Source organism: Calonectris borealis, chromosome 13 (assembly GCF_964195595.1).
Source record: "Calonectris borealis chromosome 13, bCalBor7.hap1.2, whole genome shotgun sequence".
In the NCBI taxonomy this organism is placed as follows: Eukaryota; Metazoa; Chordata; class Aves; order Procellariiformes; family Procellariidae; genus Calonectris; species Calonectris borealis.
The window spans coordinates 9673985-9696012 of record NC_134324.1 but is presented as its reverse complement, the minus strand read 5'-3'; the positions used below and the strand labels follow the sequence as shown (position 1 = coordinate 9696012).

Here is a 22028-nt window from a genome sequence, read left to right as displayed (position 1 = left end):
CAGATCTCTGCTCAGACCAAGCCAGCCTTGCAGATGCACCGCAGCTGATGATGACCCAATCCTGCTTACCTCAGGAAAGGAAATATGCCACTAACAGCAAAAGAGAAGTTACACCTTTTCAGCTGACTCATTACCAGAGCAGTCTTTACCATCAATAGCACAAATCCCTGAGGCAGCTGCAGGCAGCTGGGAGCCGTGCAGAGCGAGAGTAACCTGTAAACACAGCCGTCAGACTCAGGGGGATGCAAGAGGGGAGGCTGCGAACACCGTAAAACAGGTATTTTAGACACAAGGAAACATTGCTTGTTATAAACGATAGGACTGGTCCGTATCTGTGCTGCAGCTGCTGAATTTCTGTTGAGTTGGCAGAGCGTGAAGCCACTGGGGTCCCGCAGGCTCTGCCTGACCCAGCCCCCCTTTTGGGGGATGCAGTGCCCTTGTATAAAGCCGTAAAGAGAAATACTGAAAAGGAACTTACTGTTCTATCGGGAACTTCTACATTTGTGAAACAAACATGCTGCTACTCAGTTCATCTACTGATAACTGGGATATCTACAGCAAAAAAAACAAAGAACACAACACATTAAAACATTGTCTTGAGATCGGGCTGCTCATTCTGTCTTCAGTATCAGGTTAGCAAGTACATCAGTGTCTTATAAAACAGGATCCATTCCCAAGATGTCTTTATTTTGCCACACATTGAGTACAACGTAGCTGCATCAGTACTGATGCCTCGTGGAGTACGTGGTAATTGTACCGGGATTTTAACTCCATAGACTACAAGTAAGACAGAAATGCCCTGAAACTATCTGGCTGAAACAGGACTCATACAGCCACAGAGCAACGCTGCACAGGAAATTCTGCTTTCTTCTCATGACCAATACGAGTAAGACCTGCTCTACCTGAAAATAACAGCAAAGCACAGAAAAAGACTAGCAATCCCTACTGCGAGCAGTAAAACACTGCCTAGGACTTTTGCAGGCAAAACTTCTACTGAAAGCCTCGTGACCTTGCACTAACAAAAGACTAGAGGATGCCCCCTCAGATATTACTGACGTTCAGCATGGCTAACGGCCTCCTACAGAACAAAGTGACACCCCGTTTTCTTTGCAATAGCTCTAAACCTGAGAGCATGACTAATAAAAATGCTAAAAGTAGTATTGGGGGGAGGGGAAAAAGTGTTTGAAATGTCTCTGGTCTAACTGGGAAAAGTTGTGGCACACCAAATTATCAGGAAGCATCACTAGGACAGGTTGTGCATATACAGTTCAGGACTGGTGCGGAAGCAGCCATCACAACTCAGTATCTTCAGAGGAAAGTTTTGGAGAGAATTATGGCTTGGCAGACATGCATGAAATCCTGTACACTTATGGCAGTGCTACAATGGCACGTACTGCACATCCAGAGTCATTTCTGTAGGGATGGGTGACGTTACTGGTGTCAATAAGCTTCAGACTTCATAGCCTCGCCACTGATTTTTTGGGTTTTGGTTGGTTTGGGGTGTTTTTGGTTGTTTTTAGAGTCCAATCTTGCGGTGGGGAGAGGCCGCTTTGCATTTTCACTTCCACTTTCCAGCCAGGAGAGGACATGCCAAAATACCACAGGGAAGGATGCTCGGGGTGGTATTTCTGCTTGAGACTGAAAGCAGAAGTGCTGCAGGTCTTGCACGACAGTATGGTCGGCAGTTTTACAGCCCAGTTTTTCAGGACCCGGGGAGGGGGGGGTGTTGTTTTTGGAGAAGCGCCTGCATCCCTGCCCATCGCCCATCCCTATGCTCCGGCCGGGCTCGCCGCCCATCCCGCACACGGCAGGACCGGCCGGTGCCCCCTCACCGATCCCCGGACACACGCACACACACGCTGCCTCTGCGCACCCGAGCCTGCGCCGAGCCGAGCGGGTCGGGAAGGCGCTCGGCCCCGCGCAGGATCCGGCCCTCGCCCGGTCCTCGAGATCTGAACACGTGAAAGAAAGCCATTGAAAGGGCCAAACCTGATTGGCGGTAGCTGTTGCAGCGAAGGGGACGCTGGTGGCAGGAGTTGTTGCTGCAGACACAGTGGTGGGCGTAGCACCGTGCATCATGGGCACTTTCGGAAGGGAACCATGGAAGCGACATACGGGAGGGTGGAGCGTATATATTTTTTTTTTTTGGTTTTTTTTTTTTATGTAACCATGGCAACATGTGGTGGATTTGGGGGCGTGGCAGGAATCACAGCAACAAGCCATGTGACATCGTCATGAAGGACACATCGGGGCGCAGCATGCAATCACAGTGCAAAGCAAGACAGCGTTGGGAAAAAAAATAAACAAGAGAGAAGGGGAAAAGCCAATTACAATTATAATTAAGGAAAAAACCAAAACATTCTCAACACTTAGTACATTTATAAGCAGAACAATGATGTATTAGACTCCAAGGGCCAAATTTCCAAAGGGGGGAGAGGGCGGGTGTGCTAGCAAAAGCCCACGTCAGCTCGCACCCGTGGGGAGTTAGACACAGCCAGTGCACGTTCCTTTGGGTGGGGACATTTTGGCAAGCGCACCCTCCCGCCCGCCTGGGAAAGCTTGTCCCCTTCCCTCCCCACCCCGTCCCCGCCAGCAACCAGAGGTACATGATGCACTTTGCAGCGGCTGCCGCAGCCCTTTCACCGGGTTTTCTCGCCTCTCTCTAGCGGGGACGATGTTTCGGCACGGGACAGAGCTGGAGGCACGGCAAGCGAGCGGCTGGCAGCCCGAGCTCTCTCCGTACAAATTCAGCGTGCTTCCCTTCCACCCTAATTCTAGAGGATTTGGCAAAACTCCCCTCTTGCGGGGTGGGGGGGATGGAGAGGGGAGGGGGCCGAGAGGGAAAAATACACAAATGCATCTGAACAGCTACAATTTGCAGAAAGAGCATCTGAAAGGCAGCAGGGAGCTCGGCAGCCTCCTGAAGCTGCGCGTGCCGCAGAGCACGGTGCTGGAGGGGATGCTCCAGGGCCCCCTCAGGGATCCCCCAAACCCCAGGGGGGGTTTGCGGGGCCGGGGAGCCCGCAGGAAGGCCCGGCCGTCCCCGCAAACATGCGGCGGGGAGGCAGACCTGCCTTCCCCTCCACCCCTGCCAGCCCCAGCGGGCAGCACGCGTGCCTGCGGCTGGGCACGCTCCAGCCACGGGACGTTGGAGCATGTGGGTTGGGGTTTCCTACAGGCAGAGGTGTGTTTGAAGGGCTCAGCTCCCCAACATGCAAGCGGTGTGCCCTCCCTGCGCTGTAGGGATGGGGAGGTTTGAGAGCAGAGTGCTTAGCCATTCCTGCCAAAGCTTTCAGACCTACTCCCCGAAAGCCCTGCACCCTCCCCAGGGCTCCGGCTCCCACCTCTCTCCCTCTGGCTGAAGCAGGCACACACCTGGATGCTGGTAGTCTTGTATAACCTTGGCTGGAGGATGAAAGCTCAGCTTTCACCCACCCTGCTGTGCCCAGCAACTGTAGACAGAAGGGAAGGTCCTGCAAAGACCTGCACAGGTTCCCAGTAAGACCCAGATGCTGAGCCTGAACATCCTGGATCCCTGCAGCAGCAACGAGCATGTACTCAGCCCTGCCGCCTCACTGCATCCCACGTGCACCAGCAGCGGTACCTCCCTACGGTCCTCTGTACCTGCACAGCTGACACTTCACTAAAGAGATGAATCTTTAGCCAGTCCACAGTCTAAGCCCTGCTTCTCAGATGTGTTCCTCCTTAGCGCCTTTATTAAACCAGTCTCCTACAATGTCCTCAGAAGGACAACCGAAAATCCAAACTCTAATCCACCTGATGCCTGATACAAAAAAATAAACCAACAGGATCCTCCCATTGCTATTTCCTGTTGTTGGATGACTTAAATGGGTTGTAAAGACATTTCAGTGACAAATTTTTGTCTCTGCAGCGGAACTAAATAGGGGTGGGAACACATCACCTTGGATTCTCTTATTAGTCACACGAAACACTGCACTGCACAGAAATTAAAAGGGATACAACCATTTAAGCCTCAAAGAAGACAGCGGATAGACAGTCACACCACTCAGCCACCCAGGTTCTCACTGATGCATACTAACTTGCTGTCTCTTTCAGATTAGGAAAAGTTGAGAAGTTTGTGTAGAAAAACCTACCAACGCTTGCAGTGGGTGTCATGCACAGAACTGACCCTGCACACCATGCATTGAAGCGTGGAAAGATGAACAAAAGGGATATTTCATTAGTGAAGCTTCAGTGTTAGAAATCACTTTAACTAAAAAGCAGGTATTCTCTTTGCAGCATTTGGTATTTAAGCACATGCAAACAGATTCTGCATATTGGTACATAAATAGTTTAAACTCAGTTTTAAGAGATCATAGCAAACCAAATTAATTCTTGAATTCTTGGGTAGTAGAGAATATACTTCTTCTCCCACTCTGGTATTAAATTATATGATCTATCCTAGAAATCAGGGTTGTTTGGGGTCTTTTTTGGTATCGGGTATGTTGATTTCTTTCCGATCATGTCAGCAGAAAACAAATTGCCCTTAGAGGAACATCACACTCATGTTAAAACTGACTTTCCAAAAGCAATTTACTCCTGCAAGCAGGGACCGGGACTCAAAGTCTCTAGTTTAAGCTGAAAGAGGCAGTTTTTTCCTGGACTTCAAACAATTGTAGTGATGATGCCATTTTCAACAGACGCCCTGACCTTCCCCCCCATAGGCAACCCATGATGCTGATCTCTCAGTAACTGAACATGAGAAACTAAGAAAAGCAACAGCTCGCTTCCCCTCTGCACAGTGTGAGCTGCTACGTGCCACTTCTCTGCTTCGCCTTCCAGAGCACCGCAAAGGCTGAGACCAGATCTGCAGTCTGATGCATAAGGGAAAATGGGGATGCGTAACGTAAATTCATCAGAGATCCGTCCTCTGACTGGAAATTTGCTGCTCTGCCCAGCATTAATGTCCTCAGACGAGAGCAGGTGCCAGCAAATAGACCTGTTATGCATCAGCCCTGCACTTAATTTCATTGCTGTGAGACAGGGCACAACAGCACCGGGAGAGTGCTGGGTAAAAGCTAATTTATGGTGCTCGCATCAGAAATGCATGTCCTTATGTCAACTTTGGCAACTGCGACCTCGAGGAAGAGGAGCGTGTAGCCAGCTGGGGGACTTGGCATTCTCAAAGGTGTCAGTGTTTCCTGAAGAAGTATTTCACTTGGCAGCTAACAGAGCTGCGGCAAGGTCAGCTCAGCCCATCCCCTCCAAGAGCACTTTGCAGAGCACAAGGGGGGAGACTACTGCTGGAGTCCCTCCCTCCGCCTCCCCGTGCAAGACTCCCCTTCCCTGGAAGAACACCTTGGCAGCTGCAGAGTTCTGACGGTCTCCAAGTGCTCTCATAACAGAAAGGCCACACGAGCACAGGGTTTAGGTCCCAGCTCTCTGGGCCCACACTCACCCCTGAGACAGTTCGGTCTCAGCACAGGACTGCCTCTAAAGCTTTTCCCCTGGCCCCAAGGAACGGCAAGGCCAAGGTCCAGGTCCGCCGCGTGTTCACCTCGAGGGGCCAGCCCAGAGAAACACTTTGTATATTTTTGTAAATATCATCTAGCAAGTGAATACAGCATTAAACATTAAAAACATTGGGCGTTCGTTTTCTTATGATGCTCTGCAATGGTAATAATGATACTAAAAAACGAGCTATCAAGTCTGGAATATTCCCAATTCAGCCACTTATAATACTTACTACTCTAAGCAGGTTTTGTTTTTCATTTTGCTGCAGTGAATAGAGGTTAATTGGCTAGTCAGCAGTCACATCTGCCACATCAATATTTCGAGTCCTATATGAATTACTGAACTGCATCTTTCAATTTTACTCTGAGACCTTAAAGGTACAATAAAAGCTGGGAGTTAAATTGCTTTTAAAAAGCTTAGGCTATCGTACTGGTCAAAAGACAAGCAAGAGGGAAATATATGCCTTTAAAGAGGATTATGTAATTTGTATTTACTAAAGACGAACCGTTCCCTTTATAAACATCATGGGTGCTGGAACATGTAGGTCACTGAGATAGAAGCTCAGAAAGATACCTGCAGCTTCAAGTGAGCAGGCATAGAGGTCCACAAGACATTTTAACATGAGCCCATAAGAGTGCTACGCAAGAGTCAAAGAATTAATTTGGGATTAACCAGTTGAACCATAAGGAGAAGAAACAGAAAGTATGAATTCAAGAAACATGCAGACATTTTTCTTAGTTCGACTGCTTAAAAAAACCCAAAACCATACAAAAAAGGCTAAGAAGGGATCTTTACAAGTGAAAAGCTCTGAATTGTAGTAGGTGAAGGGAAAAAAAGTCAAACAACAAACATTAACTTTTCATCCATTTTTAACACGAAACTACAAACTAATACTCTTTTGCTAAGGACTCTTACAAATCTGCTCATTAGCTCAACACCTACGTCATAAAAAAAGAAAACTACGATGGTGGGGAAAGCAAGGAGACACTTACCTGTGGGGATGAATGTAGGCTGTTGCAACTGCATGTTGGCTAGAGCCTGTTGGTAGTGGAAAACGCTTGGGTTAAAGACTGTGGTGGCACCATTGTTTTTTTCAAGTGCTGGCCTCTTTGGTAAAGGTTGAAGTGCACCAGGCGGCAGGGCCTGTGGATAAGGGAGTCATTAAAGACAAGTGGAGTAAAAAAAAGGGCCCAGATGTAGATCACGCATGCAATAAATAACAGGGGGTCTTGGCTGCAAATCACCTGCAACTGCATCAACTTAGCAAGACAGGAAGAGAAGAACAGCTAAATTACAGTAGAAGTAGTAGGTGAAACCACAGCTTCACTAGGTAAGCAGTTAGTAAATGCACCAGGAGAAGGGGCAGAGTCCACAAGGAGGAGAGATGCTAAGGGAGCTCTTCAGCAGGACTGACTTGGGCACACAGCAGAAAAAAGCTTGAGGAGCAGGAAGGGGAGAGGTGATCACCTGGACAGGGTACTACGAAGAGCAGTTGCAGGCAACAAGGATTTAAAAAAAAATACCAGGTAATAGAAATATAGTAGATGACTATTTAAAAACAAGAAGATTAGCATAAGCAACAAATGCCATTGTGAAAAAGGGGTGCTTGCCTCTGTCTGTTTCAACACCTGCCTACATGTATGTGCGCACGTGTGAAAGTGTGCACGCTTGTGTGCAGCCGACCCATATGTCCAGGTGGTAAAGCGGCAGCTGTTGCCAATTACATGCATAATGTACACGTTACATTCATAGTAAAATGCATTTCCACTTGTTAGGAGAGAGGCTGAGCAACATGGTCAAGAGCAGGCCTGATTCTTCACCGCTCGCACCAGCGGCACAGCTCACCACCAGCAGATTTGGACTTGCTCCCAATTTCTAGAAGGTGGCCTCCAACAGTTCAGTGGAAAAAGCCATTGACAAATCTGGTGTTGGAAGAGGATTTGGGTGGGCCCTGCTATCAGGCAAATCCTCTCTTTTGTTCTACCACACCACCGGGCTTCTTCCAGCCCGTCAAACCTGTTTCATGATCAGACTTGGCAAAAAGCATCAACCCAACTCAGGAACTTTTCTCAGTGAGTTACTCATCATTCATCCAAGCATGTCTCAACAGCAAAGTAGTATGTCAGGTTCTTAGGAGACAGGAATGTTTCTAATGATTTACAGCTTTTCATTGTACCCAAGTAGAAACCACATTTTTTTTCTCCACATTGTGATAGAAAAGGGTCCTTTTTAATTATGCCCTGCAGTCCTTTTGCACGTAACGCTCCCATTGACGTCAATGAGATTTACGCACGTGGAAGTCATGCAGAATCAGGTCATTTCTGCCTAGTTGTGTCAGTCTATATCATGTAGCAAAGCAATGGCTGAAAAATAGGGTTATCACTCCTATTTTTTTTAATAGGTGACAGTGAAGGGTAGGTAATGGAGAAGGTTTAGCTAATGAAGGTTAAGGCTACAAACACACAGTACTCGGAAGAAAATACACAAGTAAAAAGATCTTAAAGTGTTATGAAGATCAACACACAACAGAATATAAGTGAAAGCTTGCAACAGTTTGTCACCAACTAGAAACAGGTTTCACTTTAAATTTAATTTGCTATAGGAGACTGCTCATCTGAGAAATGTTAAGCACGATACTTCCAGGCAAAATATTACTCCATCCTATCTCTATTCACATGGTGGCTTTTGGGTGGTTTTAATATTAAAAAAAAGAAAATTAGAAGAAGAAATTGCATTTGCAAAACTGCCCTCAGACATGCACACATCCTCTGCTAATGCTAGCGGGCATCCAGTGCCAGCACTAGGACTTAATCCTTCCAGACTTCTTCTGGCTAGTACCAAAAGACACCAGTCAAACACGGGACAACAGTCTCAGACACAGGCACCGAAATCTTTTACTTAAGATCTGTATTTTAGGATGAGATCTTTTAGGTAAAGATCTAAGAGTTTCCATTTCTAGGGAAGCCGTCATTGATATCTATGTTAAATCTGACTGTATCTACATCTCGCCTATTTAATGATGGCTACATGAATGTTCCTCCAGGCATGGAACAGATTTGCAGCTTGTAGAGACTGGAGTAGCTCCACTTACATCAGAGGTGTTTTGCAGATTTACAGTGACTGAAGAACTTGCTGCTTAAATTCATGCTCCTTACTGTGCACGATTGCAAAACATTCTTTTTCAGACGCTTCCAAAATCTGCCTCAGAAAAAAAATTACTAATTATAGCAAAGCAACTGTGCCAGGCACATAATGGACTTTTGACTCCTTGCTTCTTGGCCAAAGGCTGTCACCACCCCAAAACGCCCATTATCCCTTAATGGCAGTGCCAAAAGCAGAACAGCTGATGGCTTTGAGACCTCGCTGTGATGTCCCGGCTCTTTAAGGACAATTCCTCAGCCCAGCGTTGCAGTTAGAGGGAGCATACAAACACCAACAGGCCATAGGGATGTCAAGGCACAATGGTCTACCCCATCGTCTCTCTAACATCACCCTTCCTCCTACCCTGCTACAGCCCCTTGGGACCAAGAGAGAGAAAGGAGGTACGGCAGTCCCACTACTGCTCGCTGAACTGGGAGCTGGGTGGAGCTGGGTGGAGAAACCCAAATAAATGCAACATTTCCAGAGCCTTCTAAAGAAACAAGCACACTGCAGCAGCTGCTGTGCAACCTGAAGGCCAGCTCCGCCACGTGGGCTCTGTGGGCACAGGAGCCAGGAGCCCGTCTCTGTCTGCTTCTGGTTTGACAGAGCCTTCCGGGTCACCTCTCCCATCCCAGCAGCTGGGGGAGCATCCATACAGGAGCATGCCCTGAAGATGCGCTCCTCCTGTTGCCAACCTGCCTGATTTCAGATACGAATGTGGAAGAGGGCCCAGAGGGACAGAAGGATCTGGCTTCACCACTTCTTCAGCCCTTGCGTTGAGGTAAGAGCCCCAAGTCAGGAGCACACTCACTGAAAGGTCTATCTACAAATGCCTGGGAGAGGTGTTTAAAATTGCACGTGATGAAGTTGGGTCAATACAGCTCCTGCACAGGGATCTGGCAGGGACACTGGAGCAAACAAGTGTATCTCATTTGAAGCGGGCCAGCATTTCTGTAGCGGTCTCAGGACCTGCAGGAATTGTAACAGCTCACAGGCAGACATTTCTGTCTTGCACCATGCCCTGGTTCTGAAGGAATCCCCCACGCATGTCCTGCAGTCACTAGGAGACTCCTCACATTTTGACCTTACTGAATTCTGCAGCAAGTGCCTCCCCGCTGCAGGACAGGAGCTAGACTTGTAGCAAAGAACTTGGTGAGTTTACCTCATCCTGCTGCTTGTGATTTCCCTCTGGACAAGCTCTGACCATCACAGATGTAGCAGTAATCTTTGACAGTAATCTCTTCTGACTTTTTTTTTTGCCCATGTGTTTGTGTGCGCACATGGGTATGCAACCTATGCAACACGATCAGATCATCTGCACTGGTGAAAGGGTTAATCCCCATGTGATAGTCTGCACTGATCCCAATGAACAATTCGCACTACAAAAATGCCAGGCACCCTCCCATTTTTGGGCTGGGAAAGCCACATTCCTGCTGGAACACAAGCATCTGAACAAAGAGGTTTGTGCCACTTCTCTGCATGGCATGGAAGGCAATCTTTCAGCATGACTGACAGATAAAAACGCACTGCATGCCAAAATCAAAATTTCCCACGTGCTGGTTAACAACCCTCTCTTGTTATTTTTTGCAAGACAAGAACTGGATTAAATCTTTGCAACAAACAATTTAATTGCACCTCAAAGTTCCCCTCAGATGGCTATCTCCTGGGAGCAGATCACACTTTCACCCCTTCGCACTTAGCAAAGAGGGGCTGGGTCTGCATCTGGCTCACTGCTTCATCCTTGACAAATTCAAAATGATCTGAGAGCGGGCAGAGGTAGTGCCCATTCCCTGGCAAGCAGCAGAAGCAATCTGAGCAGTTTCCTCTGAAGATTACACATGCTCTTATCACCACTGTGAATCCTTCTCTGGTGCAGCCTTCCCAAAGGGTTCAGAGGAGGTGACATATTCCAGCAACGTGGCTGCAAACCTTCAGCTGTTTCAGAGCAGGAAGACTATTAAAAGTAACTTATCTGATGGGGTTTTGTTAAGTGGAGGAGGTCAGGAGGGTAGGGGAGTTAAAGGGCTTTCCCATCCTCCACCAGACTGTGTGTCCTCGGAGAGGTGGCTCTCGGAGAGGGCAGCAAGGCACTGTGCAGGTCACTGCCTACGCTGGCTTTGGGGATGCGGCTGCGCCAGCCGCGAGCACCGGGGATTGAGAGGCTGTCATGTCATTTACAGCGTAATTCCACGACTGCTGGCGGAAGCTGATCCCTAGCAAGATTTCCTACTGCTGCTGTCTAAAGCTCCAACAGGGAAACAAGCCTCTTGACTACTTAAAAAGCCCCAAAACAAGTTTTCAGAGAGGAAGGGGAGCAGATCAGCCTCTGCTTCCCAGCTCTGGGAATGTGGAGCAACACCAGCTTGAAGGCTTCAGGGCTCCCCTGTGTCCACTCTCCCCTCTCCCTGCTAAAGCTGTGAAACAGGAGCTGTTTTTTGTAGGATGTATTGGATCCCTCATTATTTGGGGGGAACAGGAAAGAGTTGTCTTCTATGGAGCCGGGACTGACAGCAGACTGAGAGGATGGCTTTTGCCTCACTATGAGTGTCACGAAGACAGGTAAAACATATCTGAGACTCAGAAAATAATGAAAGGTAGCTTATATGAAGATGGTTTGCAGACAGAAGCCTGGGGAGCGGATCCTGTGCCTGAAGCAAAAGGCACCCACAGCGAGGTCCCTTTGCTGACACACCGTCCCACTGCGGTATAGGGGGAGGAACCAGAGACAGAGCCACCTGCAGCGGCAGTCATCTCCCCAGCTTACCGAACACACGACCAAAGTCCTGCACTGCGCCCGCTTCAGTTCCCAGCACAGATCTCTATGGGTGCTGCTTAGCTCTCTCCCTCTGCTTCTCTTAATGTCAGGAACCACCACGACTGGAGAAGTCCTAAATTTGTGCTGTGCCCATTGCACAGAACACCATTTTGCAGGGCAGTACCAGCATGACACTGCCAGGCAAGGCTGTGCCGTTGGGCATACCGCAAAAAGTTGCTGGATCTGTCCTGCACCACCCAGTCCTCTGGCATATCCAACGTGCTGCAGTCCTAATGAGTTCAATTCTCACCGAAACCTGGCATCTCACGACTCCAAAGCTGCTGCTGCTTGGAAAAACACCTCAAAACCCAGCGCTGCCTCCCCCCCCAAGATTATTCACTGCCTCCAAAACGCATCCAGGTTTCAGGAGGCAAAGCGCAGAGGGTTAATGGTTGGTGTGCAGGGTTGTTAAAGGCTGAGCGAGTCTTGCTGATCATTCCTTGGCTCTCCATTCGCCAAGCTACTTCCAGCTACTAGGAAGAAAATTAACTCTATCCCAGTCGAAACCAGGACAAGGGGCAGGATTGGCATGTCTGAACGGACACTGCAACATTTCTGGCCGGGATGGGCAGTCTCCCCAGGCACTAACACAACCGACCAAGTGCGGAAGGCTTTCATGCAGACTAAGATGGTTACGTGCAAAGCGAGAAGGTGAAAGGTCCAAGTACCAGGTCAAAGGTTGCCTCGAGCGGTCGCTTCAGTGATCTGACAGCTGGCTGAGTCTTAATTAGCAGGCAGCGAGCACATGATGGCAATGGGCCGGGGAGGGGAATCAAGCACAGTAACAAAAACAGCAAGCAGAGGTGTGTCAAGAGAGAGCAACATTTGGGGGAGGCGAAGAGAAAAAAAAAATGAATGCATTATACAATACATTAAAAAGACGAGGCATGCACAACGTGGGGTGGCTGAGTAATTACCTGGCCTAGCGGCTAGTCAGCTATTTTGCCTCAGTAACTTTTAAAAGTAAAGAAATATCATCATGGGACATATGCTCTAGAGCTTCTTCACTGTGGCTGGCACAGCGGGTGAGGAGTGCTCGGGGATTAGCACCTTCAGGTGGACTTGCGCTGGGCTTCAGCCCTAATTCTGCAGCTACACGCCACGCGGAGGTCAGCAGGAGCGCTTGTGGCAAGGGAAGGACCACCAGTAAAGAAGGGTGGTTCAAGCACATGCTTAAGTGCCGTCCTGAACTGGGAACTGAGCCTGACCCAGTCCATCTGACTGTGCTGCAGAGACTTCAGCCAAGCAGGAGTGAGTAAAGCTACTACTTGTGCATGTCAAGTAAATAGAAGATTGGGTCCCTCAGAAATATCTTCTGAATTTAGATTTGAAGACATTCCAAATCTATTTTAGAAGGTACACCCATTTGTCTGGCATATGTTTTTTGATCCAAGAAAACTGGGCACCATTCTTCCCTTTATTAAAGTCTTATTCCTCAACAGGAACAGGTACAGTAAATGCATCAAACCTTGAAAAGTCAATGAATAATGTAAGCTGTTTTGATGGCAGGGGTGATGCAACAAGCCATCAATAAATATTTTAAAGGTTCTAGTTAACAACATACAAATAAGGTTAATTACATTTTTAAGAGAAGCCAGCAGCATGAATAAAACATGCACTGGCTTTGGTTAAGTAGCAGTGTCCTAGATAATTAGTGAAAAAGTAAAGATTCAGTTGTAAAGAACACAAGAGTGTCATTTCAGAAGGTTCTGTTTCAACAGATCTGGGCTGTTGGTTCAACAATAAGAATAGTAAGAAATCTAATAAACTGTGCAGGACAACAAAATACTGCAGTATAAACTGGTTCTTCAAATTACATTTCAGGTAATACTGATGCTACAAGAAGGGCAGTTGTTTAATTTCTAGAATCTTCTCGGTTTTGCGTTACATTTCACCATGAACGAAAAGCAACCTCTTTTACTGTCTTTAAAAAAAAAGGTATTTAGAAAAATTTTAGTAGCCTTACTCAAATTAGAAAGGAGACAATAACCTTTTTAATATTAATTATAAAAATAATAAAAAAAAAAATCACAGAATGGACGAGGTTGGAAAGGACCTCTGGAGATCATCTACTCCAACACCCTGCTCAAAGCAAGGTCAACTACAGCAGCTTGCTCAGGACTGCATCCAGGTAGGTTTTGAGTATCTCCAAGGATGGAGCAACCTGTTGCAATGTTTGATCACCCTCACGGTAAAGAAGTTTTTTCTTACATTTAAATGGAACTTCCTGTATTTCATTTTGTGCCCATTGCCTCTTGTCTTTCACTGGGCACCACACAGAAGAGTCTGCCTCCATGTTCTTTACTTCCCCCATCAGGAATTTATACAGATAAAGCCTCTGAGCCCCTGAGCCTCTTCTTCCCTCCCCAGGTTGAACAGCCCCAGCTCTCTCAGCTCAGGAATAAACAAGTGCCATTAAATTGAATTCAACAGAATGGCAAATGTTTACCCCAGCTAAGAATTCGATCCAGTAAGTCTTCTTGACTTGTTTTTAGAATTGTAGGTAGTAGAAGTCACAATTCAAATTAAAATGCAAGTGGGACCATCTCTACCAGGAACTAAGTATCCAACAGGTCAGGAAGTCACCTTTGGTTTGAGTCTTGTCATTTCATTAAGCCTTGGCAAAGGTATCAGGCACAAGGCTGCTCAGTTTCCTAGGCCTGAACACTTGATACCTCGTCTGCTTTAAGTCAGTGGAAATTTTCCTACTGACCTCAACAGGCCAGGATCTCCCTGCAAAGGATGTATTATGGGATGGGCATTCTTTGCCTTCATTGTGTACTGAAGAAGCTAAACTGACACCTACGACTTAGCCAGGCAAGGTGTTTGCTGCTGCACTTGCATTCATGTCACCTCATGAAGTCACGGCAGAAAATCACAGGGTTTGCCACCACGTCCCTAACTGGAGAGATGTGCTGTGCCACTCAGGGCCTCATGCTATGGTGAGCACATAGAAAGGATGAAGAAATGGGATTCATATTGCACATGCTCTCAGCGCTCTAGTCAGCCATTTACAAAGCACTCTACTTTTCCACAAATGACACATATGACACAAATGAAATCTCTTAGCAATGGAAATACAGCTTGAGAAGAGCTCTACTTACCATTGCAGCTGCAGCTGTCTGGTTCACCTGGTGTTGAGCTGCCTTGATTTTGGCTTGCAGGTGTGCAGGGGGATGAAAGTACTTGCATTTCTCCCTAGAGCATCGACCTTTGATGTAATCCATGCAAACTGTAACAGTATTTTCATTTGTGTCTATCATTGCAATATCTATAGGGTGAGCATAGCGGCAATCATTCTCACCACGTGTGCAATTTCCACGCTGAAACTCTCGACAAACCTTAAAAGAAAGTCACATTGTTGAGCAGGACATCAAGTTACTCTTCATTTAGTATTTTCAACACAGAACATCAGTTCAGCTGGCCACATTAAACTATGTGTGTATTCTAAATCCACGCTTATCTTAGGTAGCACATATATCAACAGTCACAGAGACAAGTGGTGCTACTCACAACTGGTTCAGGGTATGAAAAAAACCCACAACGTTACCAAGGCCAGTTGTCAAATGCAAGTAAGGTACAGAATCTGTGCAGAATGGAAAGTGACCCTAGGAAGTCAACGTTGTTTTCCCAAAACTTTTGGAGCTCAAGATTCTTCCCCTGCCTCTAATGCTTAAATGTTAATAACTCTGCCATTTGTCTCACAGCTGAATTATGTATTTGTTTTGGAGCACACTCTCGGGTAGGACATTTAATTCTGAGTGTTGCATGCTGCTGTTATTTGCAACAAGTACCTTTTCTTAAATATGAGGAGCCTCTTTCACATAAATAGTCTCACTGCCCTCCACAATAAAACTCTGACCCTCGGCTTACATCACTGTGCGTTTGACTACACTGTAACGTGTTCATAAGGTGTTACCAAAATTGCTAGCTTTAGGAAGATCTTGGAGATCCTCGTAAGTTGTGAGCACTGAAGCATCAAAGGCAGAGCAAAAGGTTTCACAAAACGGATCTGGAAGGCTTCCTTGTCTGAGGAACTAAGAGAAATTGTTGAGGGCTATAGCTGGTGGTGTAGATCACGTACCATGCACTATCAGACTGAGTGTGGGGAAAGGTGAGACGTCATGTGAGAACGGAAGAAATCAGCAAGGCAATATAAAGTACATAACACAAAACAATGTGTTTTGAAATTACACCCTTCTCCACTATCTTCCTGTGTTATAATTTACACCTGCAGGGGCCTCTGAATTCAGGTCCTCAGCCCTTATCTCCTGCAGAGCCTCTTAAGGTTTGAATGACATTTATAACTCCTCCAACACTAAGCCCCAGCATGCCCAGCCAACTGGGGCAGGGGAGGAGACGTCTTTCCAATGCCCCGTACCCAGCATTCCCAACAGTGTAATGCTTAAAGCTTTCTGTAAAAGCTCAATAAGCCCACGACACCATCTCAAGCCACGGGAAGTGTCTGTTACTTCCAAAACTTCTCACACTTAACTCAGTGAAACAGTAGACCATGCACTTGCATTTTTTTACGTGTGGCAGATCACACACAGAAAACAACAATCCCAGCCCTGCTCTAACGCCCACTGAAATCAAAAGAGTGAGTGCTCCCAAATTTCCAGTGACTTCCAAGGATTTGGGATCAGGCCCCACATGAGAGTGCTCAAGCAAAGAACAGCAGCCCTGTGTTAGGAAAGCTGCACTGTATGGCATCAGGTCATTCTAGCAGAGAGCAACAGCTAGGCACACATGCCCTGTTCATTCCCGTCAGCAGTATCGTATCAGACGTCCAAATACCTCCAGTTTATCCGTACGCATCAGTTTCTGCCCAGCAGAGCCTCCTGGTACTGTAACAGTAGGATTTCCAGAAACCAGGACAGGAGTATTTGGTAAAAGCTCTGCAGGAACCAAGCCCATCCCAGGAGAAACATGACTCAGGTAGGGACTAAAAGCCATCGTGGGGCTTGTTGCAAGCGATGGAGTCACAGGAAACGTTGTCTGTGTATAGAAAGAGGAAAAACAAAATATTAGTTAAAAAGCTCTGTCATGGATTACCCATCAAAGCCTTGCAGCATTTCAATCCTTTTAGACAATTTGATTAGCAACATCAAAATGCTGTGCTCTCCAATCTCTTCATTTATTGCCATTTTCTTGCGATCCATTCGCTTCTCCTGACTCACAGATTTGTGACTCATCCTGAACACAAGGCATTTTTATTTGCCAGATCAAAGCATATTGATGATCTTTATAGTTTAATGACACAATTAAGGATTTCATGCCAGCAATTAGGGCAGGCCCAAATTAAACAGACTTCTCATTCCCAAATAAATGTCTCAGCTTCTGTATGTCTACACCGCAATGGTGTACAGAGACCTCAAGGTAAGCTGCAGCACGTAACTTTTAGCTACGTGGTTCAATTCACTATCAGCCTGCACTGATGTGGTCATGGCTAGTGTGGCTCACGTAGACAAACGGGACCATTCAGAGTCAGGCGAGACATCTCTGCTACAGTATGCTTGGAGGTCTAGCATTCTACACATCCAGGGTTTGTTTCAGACTGTCAACAGCCTCCAGGCAAAAAAAATTTTGCAGGACTGTCCCGAGCCTATGCTCCACGTGAATGGCAGCAAGAGGACACCCACACAAAACTCATTAGCGTTGCAATGTGCCAGACCTCATGGCTTCGGCAAGAGCCGGTGGGTTGTGGGCTTGGAAGAGTAGATGAGATGGCCCAGGTGGGCCAGCACAAGGTCCAAGACGCCAGCTATGCTGAGGAGCGATGTCCCCATGAGGAGAGAACAAGCGATAAAGATCTGGACTGCTTCCGATCCCTAAATTGCGTTTGGCAGGCCCTGCAAGCGCGGCAGAGCTTCAATGCCAGAGCAGCTCCCTGGCTTGAACTGCTCCAGCAGTGCTCGTCCGGGAAAGGAGCTGCTGTTCTGCCAGGCAGGTGAGATCACACAAAGCTCCTAAGCAGGTGCTCAGTTTAAAGTCTGTGAACATCCCCTATAGCCAGGGAGTTTGTGAGACTTTGAAGCACCAGATCCGATGTGCGTTTGGGAATGAAACCAATTCCAGCTGATGAAAAATCCCCCCTGCCCACCCTGAAGACCAGAGCCTGCAAGGCAGCACCCCTGCTCGAGCAGCCCCCAGGGAAAGGAGCCTGTGACTTGCAACTATTTTTATTTTCCCTTCTGTCACCTGCTCCACCGTGAACTCTGGGTTACAGTTAAAGCTGCTCATATTTGCAGGCGTACGTGATGCCGTCCTTGGTAGCTAGAGCCTCTACTCAGCAATAAATGCAAGTGTGCTTACAAAATGGCCTGGGGCGTTCTTTTAGCCACACACATCATCCCCTCCCTGCTTTTATTTTTGTACCTCTAGTCCTGTGGGTTTCTAAAAGAAATCACACATGGACAGTGTGTTTCTCGACAGCATCTTCATCCCAGTACTTTCATAAGCTAGGAAGCACTTCGCTTCTTGTGATCTGGAAGAAGCGAGCCCACAGTAACACCAGCCAAGCTGTCCTAACCTATATTCAGCTTAATGATGCCCCCTTCCTAAGGTCAGAGTGACAGCAAGCAGCTCCTGAGCTGATGGGAAAGGAGATGACAGGTCACTGCCAGCATACGTCCCACTTTCTCCTCCAGAACAAGGAGGAAACACGGCCTCCTGAATCAGCGACGCTTGATGCTTTAAGTGTAGCAGAACCAAATAATCCTCTCTGGGAGGGATTTCCAATTTCCCTTCTTTTGAGTCTAAGTCAAGCCCCGCTTCAGCTGACAGGAGACGTTAACCATTAAATCCAGAGATCCTCCTGTCCACGGCCCTTTATTAAACCATTTTCTTTTTCAATTATCTGTGGCTCCCAGACATTTTACACCTTTTGCTGCTAGAAAAGCTCTTCAAGGATCTTCAAATGCTGTGACTCCCTGAACACTTTAGTGAGAAGGCAACATCCATGAGACTGTTTTCTTTTGTGTGAGCACCAGTAATTACAGCAGCATCTGCTGAACTTCTGCCACCATTCGCACTGCAAATGCTATTTTACAGAGTTTCTCCAGCCTGGCCAGCTTGCACAGGGTTATGCAGGGGCCCAACACACGTTGTCAGCACTTGTTTTGTATACCTGTAGTAGCCCAAACCTTGCAGCACATGTGGTCCTAGCGATAGGACGAGAGGAAATGGCCTCAAGTTGTGCCAAGGGAGGTTTAGATGGGACATTAGGACATTTCTTTACTGAAAGAGTGGTCAGGCCTTGGAACAGGCTGCCCAGGGAAGTGGTTGAGTCACCATCCCTGGAGGTATTTAAAAGACCTGTGGATGAGGCGCTTAGGGACGTGGTTTAGTGGACATGGTGGTGTTGGGTTGACGGTTGGACTCAATGATCTTAGAGGTCTTTTCCAACCTTAGTGATTCTATGATTCTATAAATGTGTGGGCAAATCTACCCATTGTGTTTCCAGCACCCAATACAGCAGAAGTCCTCGGTACCCTGACAGAGCAGGTGTGGCACACACATTGCTCCAAAATTTCAGATCCTTTAAGGCAGGCTTCCCCTGCCTGGCCTCAAACAGAACGGGAGCCATCCCGAGGACCTAGCTGGTTTCTGAGACAGAGGATAGATGTTCCTCCCACTGCTCAAGTGGAGGATTCCAGAGCATTTGTGCAGCCAGGGAGGAAGGCTGGGGGCTTCTAACACCTCACACTGAGTGAATTCACCAGAAACCGGTGGGAAGGGGTGCGAAACATTTGCAAAGAGATGATACACCAGCCCCTCCACTAAAGCCACTACAAACTGGGAGGCAGGTCCTGCTCCCTGAAACACAGCCCCCATCTCCAAGGCAGTTCCCTCAATAGCAGCCCCTCTCCGCACTGGGAACGACTGGCAAGGGCTAAGGGATCTGAACCCAAGCTGAAGAAAGCGGAGGAGGATGTCCATGAAGAGCAATTCAGGATCTATCCGTGGTCCCGGAGACCTGCAGAGGGGTGCACAAAGGAGCAGGATGAGTTTTTATTGCTGCCTCTGATTGTTCACCCATTTCCATGCCCTGGCATCTGCTGTGGTGTTCCCAAGGTTTCACAACCGCTTCATCTACCCGCCTGAACCGTACGCCCGGTGCCACTGACTGAAAGTGACAGCTCTGCTCCACACCCTGCCCGCGGGCAGGGGACTGACACTCGGCAGCCACGCAGGCGTTTTCAGCAGATGCACAGCCAGAGAACGAGAAGACCTCGCTCAACACGTTATACCCAGAAGCACTGGGGTTTTTAAGTCTGAAGTGTGCTAAGCACACTGAAAACTGCTCCTTTGTAAGCTGGCATCAGGGAGCTCTGTATTTATTGTGGCTGATGAGGGGAAAAGATGGGCTGCGCTCATTGCCAGCCCCGACTGCCTGTCTTGGATTGGGAAATCCAGTCTGGCTCATGCATCAGTACCAGTAATAAAGATGCTGCCAGCCAAATCTCTCCTCCCTTTACGTCTGTGCAGGTCCCCTGTGCCAGGCCTGTCCTGAGGGAATTCGAGCGAGTTTCTTCCTTGCAGCCAGAACCAAACTGTAATTTTTACTCCAAACAGCACTGCTCTCCTCAACATGCCTCCCATCCACCTCTTGTGATTGCACCCAGCCAGCAGACCTGACAGATCAATATTATGACTGTACACTAAAAAAAAAAAGTCTCAACTTAGTTGCTGGTGTGCTCTAGGGCAAAACAGCCAGATTGAAAGTATCAACACTTACCCCTGCTGCCCCCTTAAAGCTCTTGCAAATTCGGGAAATACAGGGGCAGGTTTCCTTGCAAACCACCTTTTATTAACCATAGCACACGCAGACACTACCAGTAACTCCTGAGCAGAGGGAAACAGGTGACAGTGCAATGGCAGAGGGGTTCAGACCGGTAACAGCTCACAAGACTGGTTTACTGAGTAAAGAATGTAAGAATAACAAAAAAAAAAAAAAAAAAAGACAGACATTGAAATGGCTGTTGTGAGAACACATCTCGAGGGGAGGGCTGCCAAGGACTCCAACAGCTCTGAGCTCCTCACAGACCCTGAGCACAGGAGCCGTTGGGCTGAAGGTGTGAGCAGAGAGAAGGGACCGCCCCAGGGAGGCGCATTTGTCACCACTGGTGGTGACAGAACCTGGCACAGCTGATTTTGTTAACAAACTAGAAGTTGCATTCAATTTGCCTAGCAGAAATCGTACTAAAGCTAGAGAAGAAACACAGAGTGGGTGTGAAGAGGAAGGCAGAGGAGCGGCTGGTGTTTTGTCGAACACAAGCGCTGTCTCAGCCGGGAAGTGTTCCTTCTGAGTTACTTCAGACCCTAAAAAGGGAAAGCCTGAAAATGAGAAACCCAGTATAAATACAGAGGTGTTGATGGCCTGAAGGAGGGGAGACAGGTCGCTGCTAAGCAGCTACACATGGAAAGCACACAAAAAACAGCGGCAGCTTTTATTACAGTCTGGTGATAGAAACGTAGAAGATAAAGATCTTGTACTGACAAAGCTGAAGACCCTGATATTGAAAACATAATTGATGCTGTTCAGAAAAAGCAAAAACCTGTGTTCCCCTCCAGTGCAACCGCTTGTAAAACCACCCCTCTCACGTAAAGGCTGAGCACACTGGAGTGAATCCAACCGGCCAAAGCATCCAGCTACCTACCAGCACAGATGCTCGTTTCCCATGTCAGACCACAAAGACACACTCCTAGCTCAAAGGACCTCTCATTTGTGGCTGCTGTAGTGTAAAAGTCAGGTGTTAACGCCCCACAGCACTGTCTCCTGGCAGACACCAGCTCCTGGGTGGGCCAGGGTACACGTGTTTATTCACCCCTAGTGTGCCTTTGACTAGAGGCTGAGATACAGATCAGGTTTTTGCTGCATGGAACAAATGCATGCCCAAAACACCCGCTGAAATCCGCTCCAGCACTTGTTCCAAGCGTCACTGGTCAAGCCAGTTGTCACCCTGTGCTTTAACCCCTCCACCAGCACCAAGGGGCGGCAGCCGGGCCCCGCTGCCCCAGGAGGGGACACAGGGCTGGGTTAAAGTCTGCGCTGTCTTCAGCGGCATGGGTGACTCAGAGCTGTCAAGATAGTCCTGGCCACGAAGACCTTGACAGGAAGAAAAGATGAAGAGCTTGAAAACAAAGAGAGCTCCGGGAGGGGAAACAACTTCCCCGGGCAGCAGCAGAGGCAGCTGCAGGGCAGGAGTGCTCTATCCCACTGTGTTCAGACACAGGTGACGGGGCAGCGCCATGCAGGCCGCTGCCCTGCTCCACGACGTCAATTTGGAGCCGGTGCTGAAGCATCTCCGTGGCCAGCTCCAAAAGTCTCTCTCGCACTGCTGCAAAGGGACAAAGCAGAAGGAAGAGGCTAGGGATCAGGCCCAGGGTGCAGCACTTTTTGGGTGGTCTTACTTTGGCGCACGTATGGCTCAAAGTGACCGTATCTGAGAAACCAGACACAGCGTTGACAAAACGGCTCTCCATATCAATGCCAGAGCCCAGCTCCATCCACCTTCAACCTGACTTTTACGCAGTCTAACAGAGACAGCGGCGCAAAACCAGCCCACAGAGCTTTCAGCACAGCTCAACCAAA

At 47.8% G+C, this 22028-nt stretch overlaps 1 protein-coding gene across 15 annotated transcripts in view; it reads right to left on the bottom strand.

The window, feature by feature from the left end:
- MBNL3 (muscleblind like splicing regulator 3) overlaps positions 1-22028 on the bottom strand; it is a 98961-nt gene that overhangs the window by 11239 nt on the left and 65694 nt on the right. For 6 of the 15 annotated variants that reach the window (XM_075162063.1, XM_075162062.1, XM_075162055.1 and 3 more), the window contains 6 exons: positions 16229-16429; positions 14536-14772; positions 6468-6618; positions 4116-4151; positions 1990-2084; positions 479-552 (listed from right to left, as the gene is read on the bottom strand). In XM_075162063.1, coding sequence (XP_075018164.1) covers positions 496-552; positions 1990-2084; positions 4116-4151; positions 6468-6618; positions 14536-14772; positions 16229-16429 — 777 coding nt within the window. In that variant the 3' untranslated portion in view covers positions 479-495. The remainder of the gene's footprint in view (positions 1-478; positions 553-1989; positions 2085-4115; positions 4152-6467; positions 6619-14535; positions 14773-16228; positions 16430-22028) is intronic. The other 9 variants (XR_012675549.1, XR_012675548.1, XM_075162061.1 and 6 more) reach the window with 6 other exon arrangements.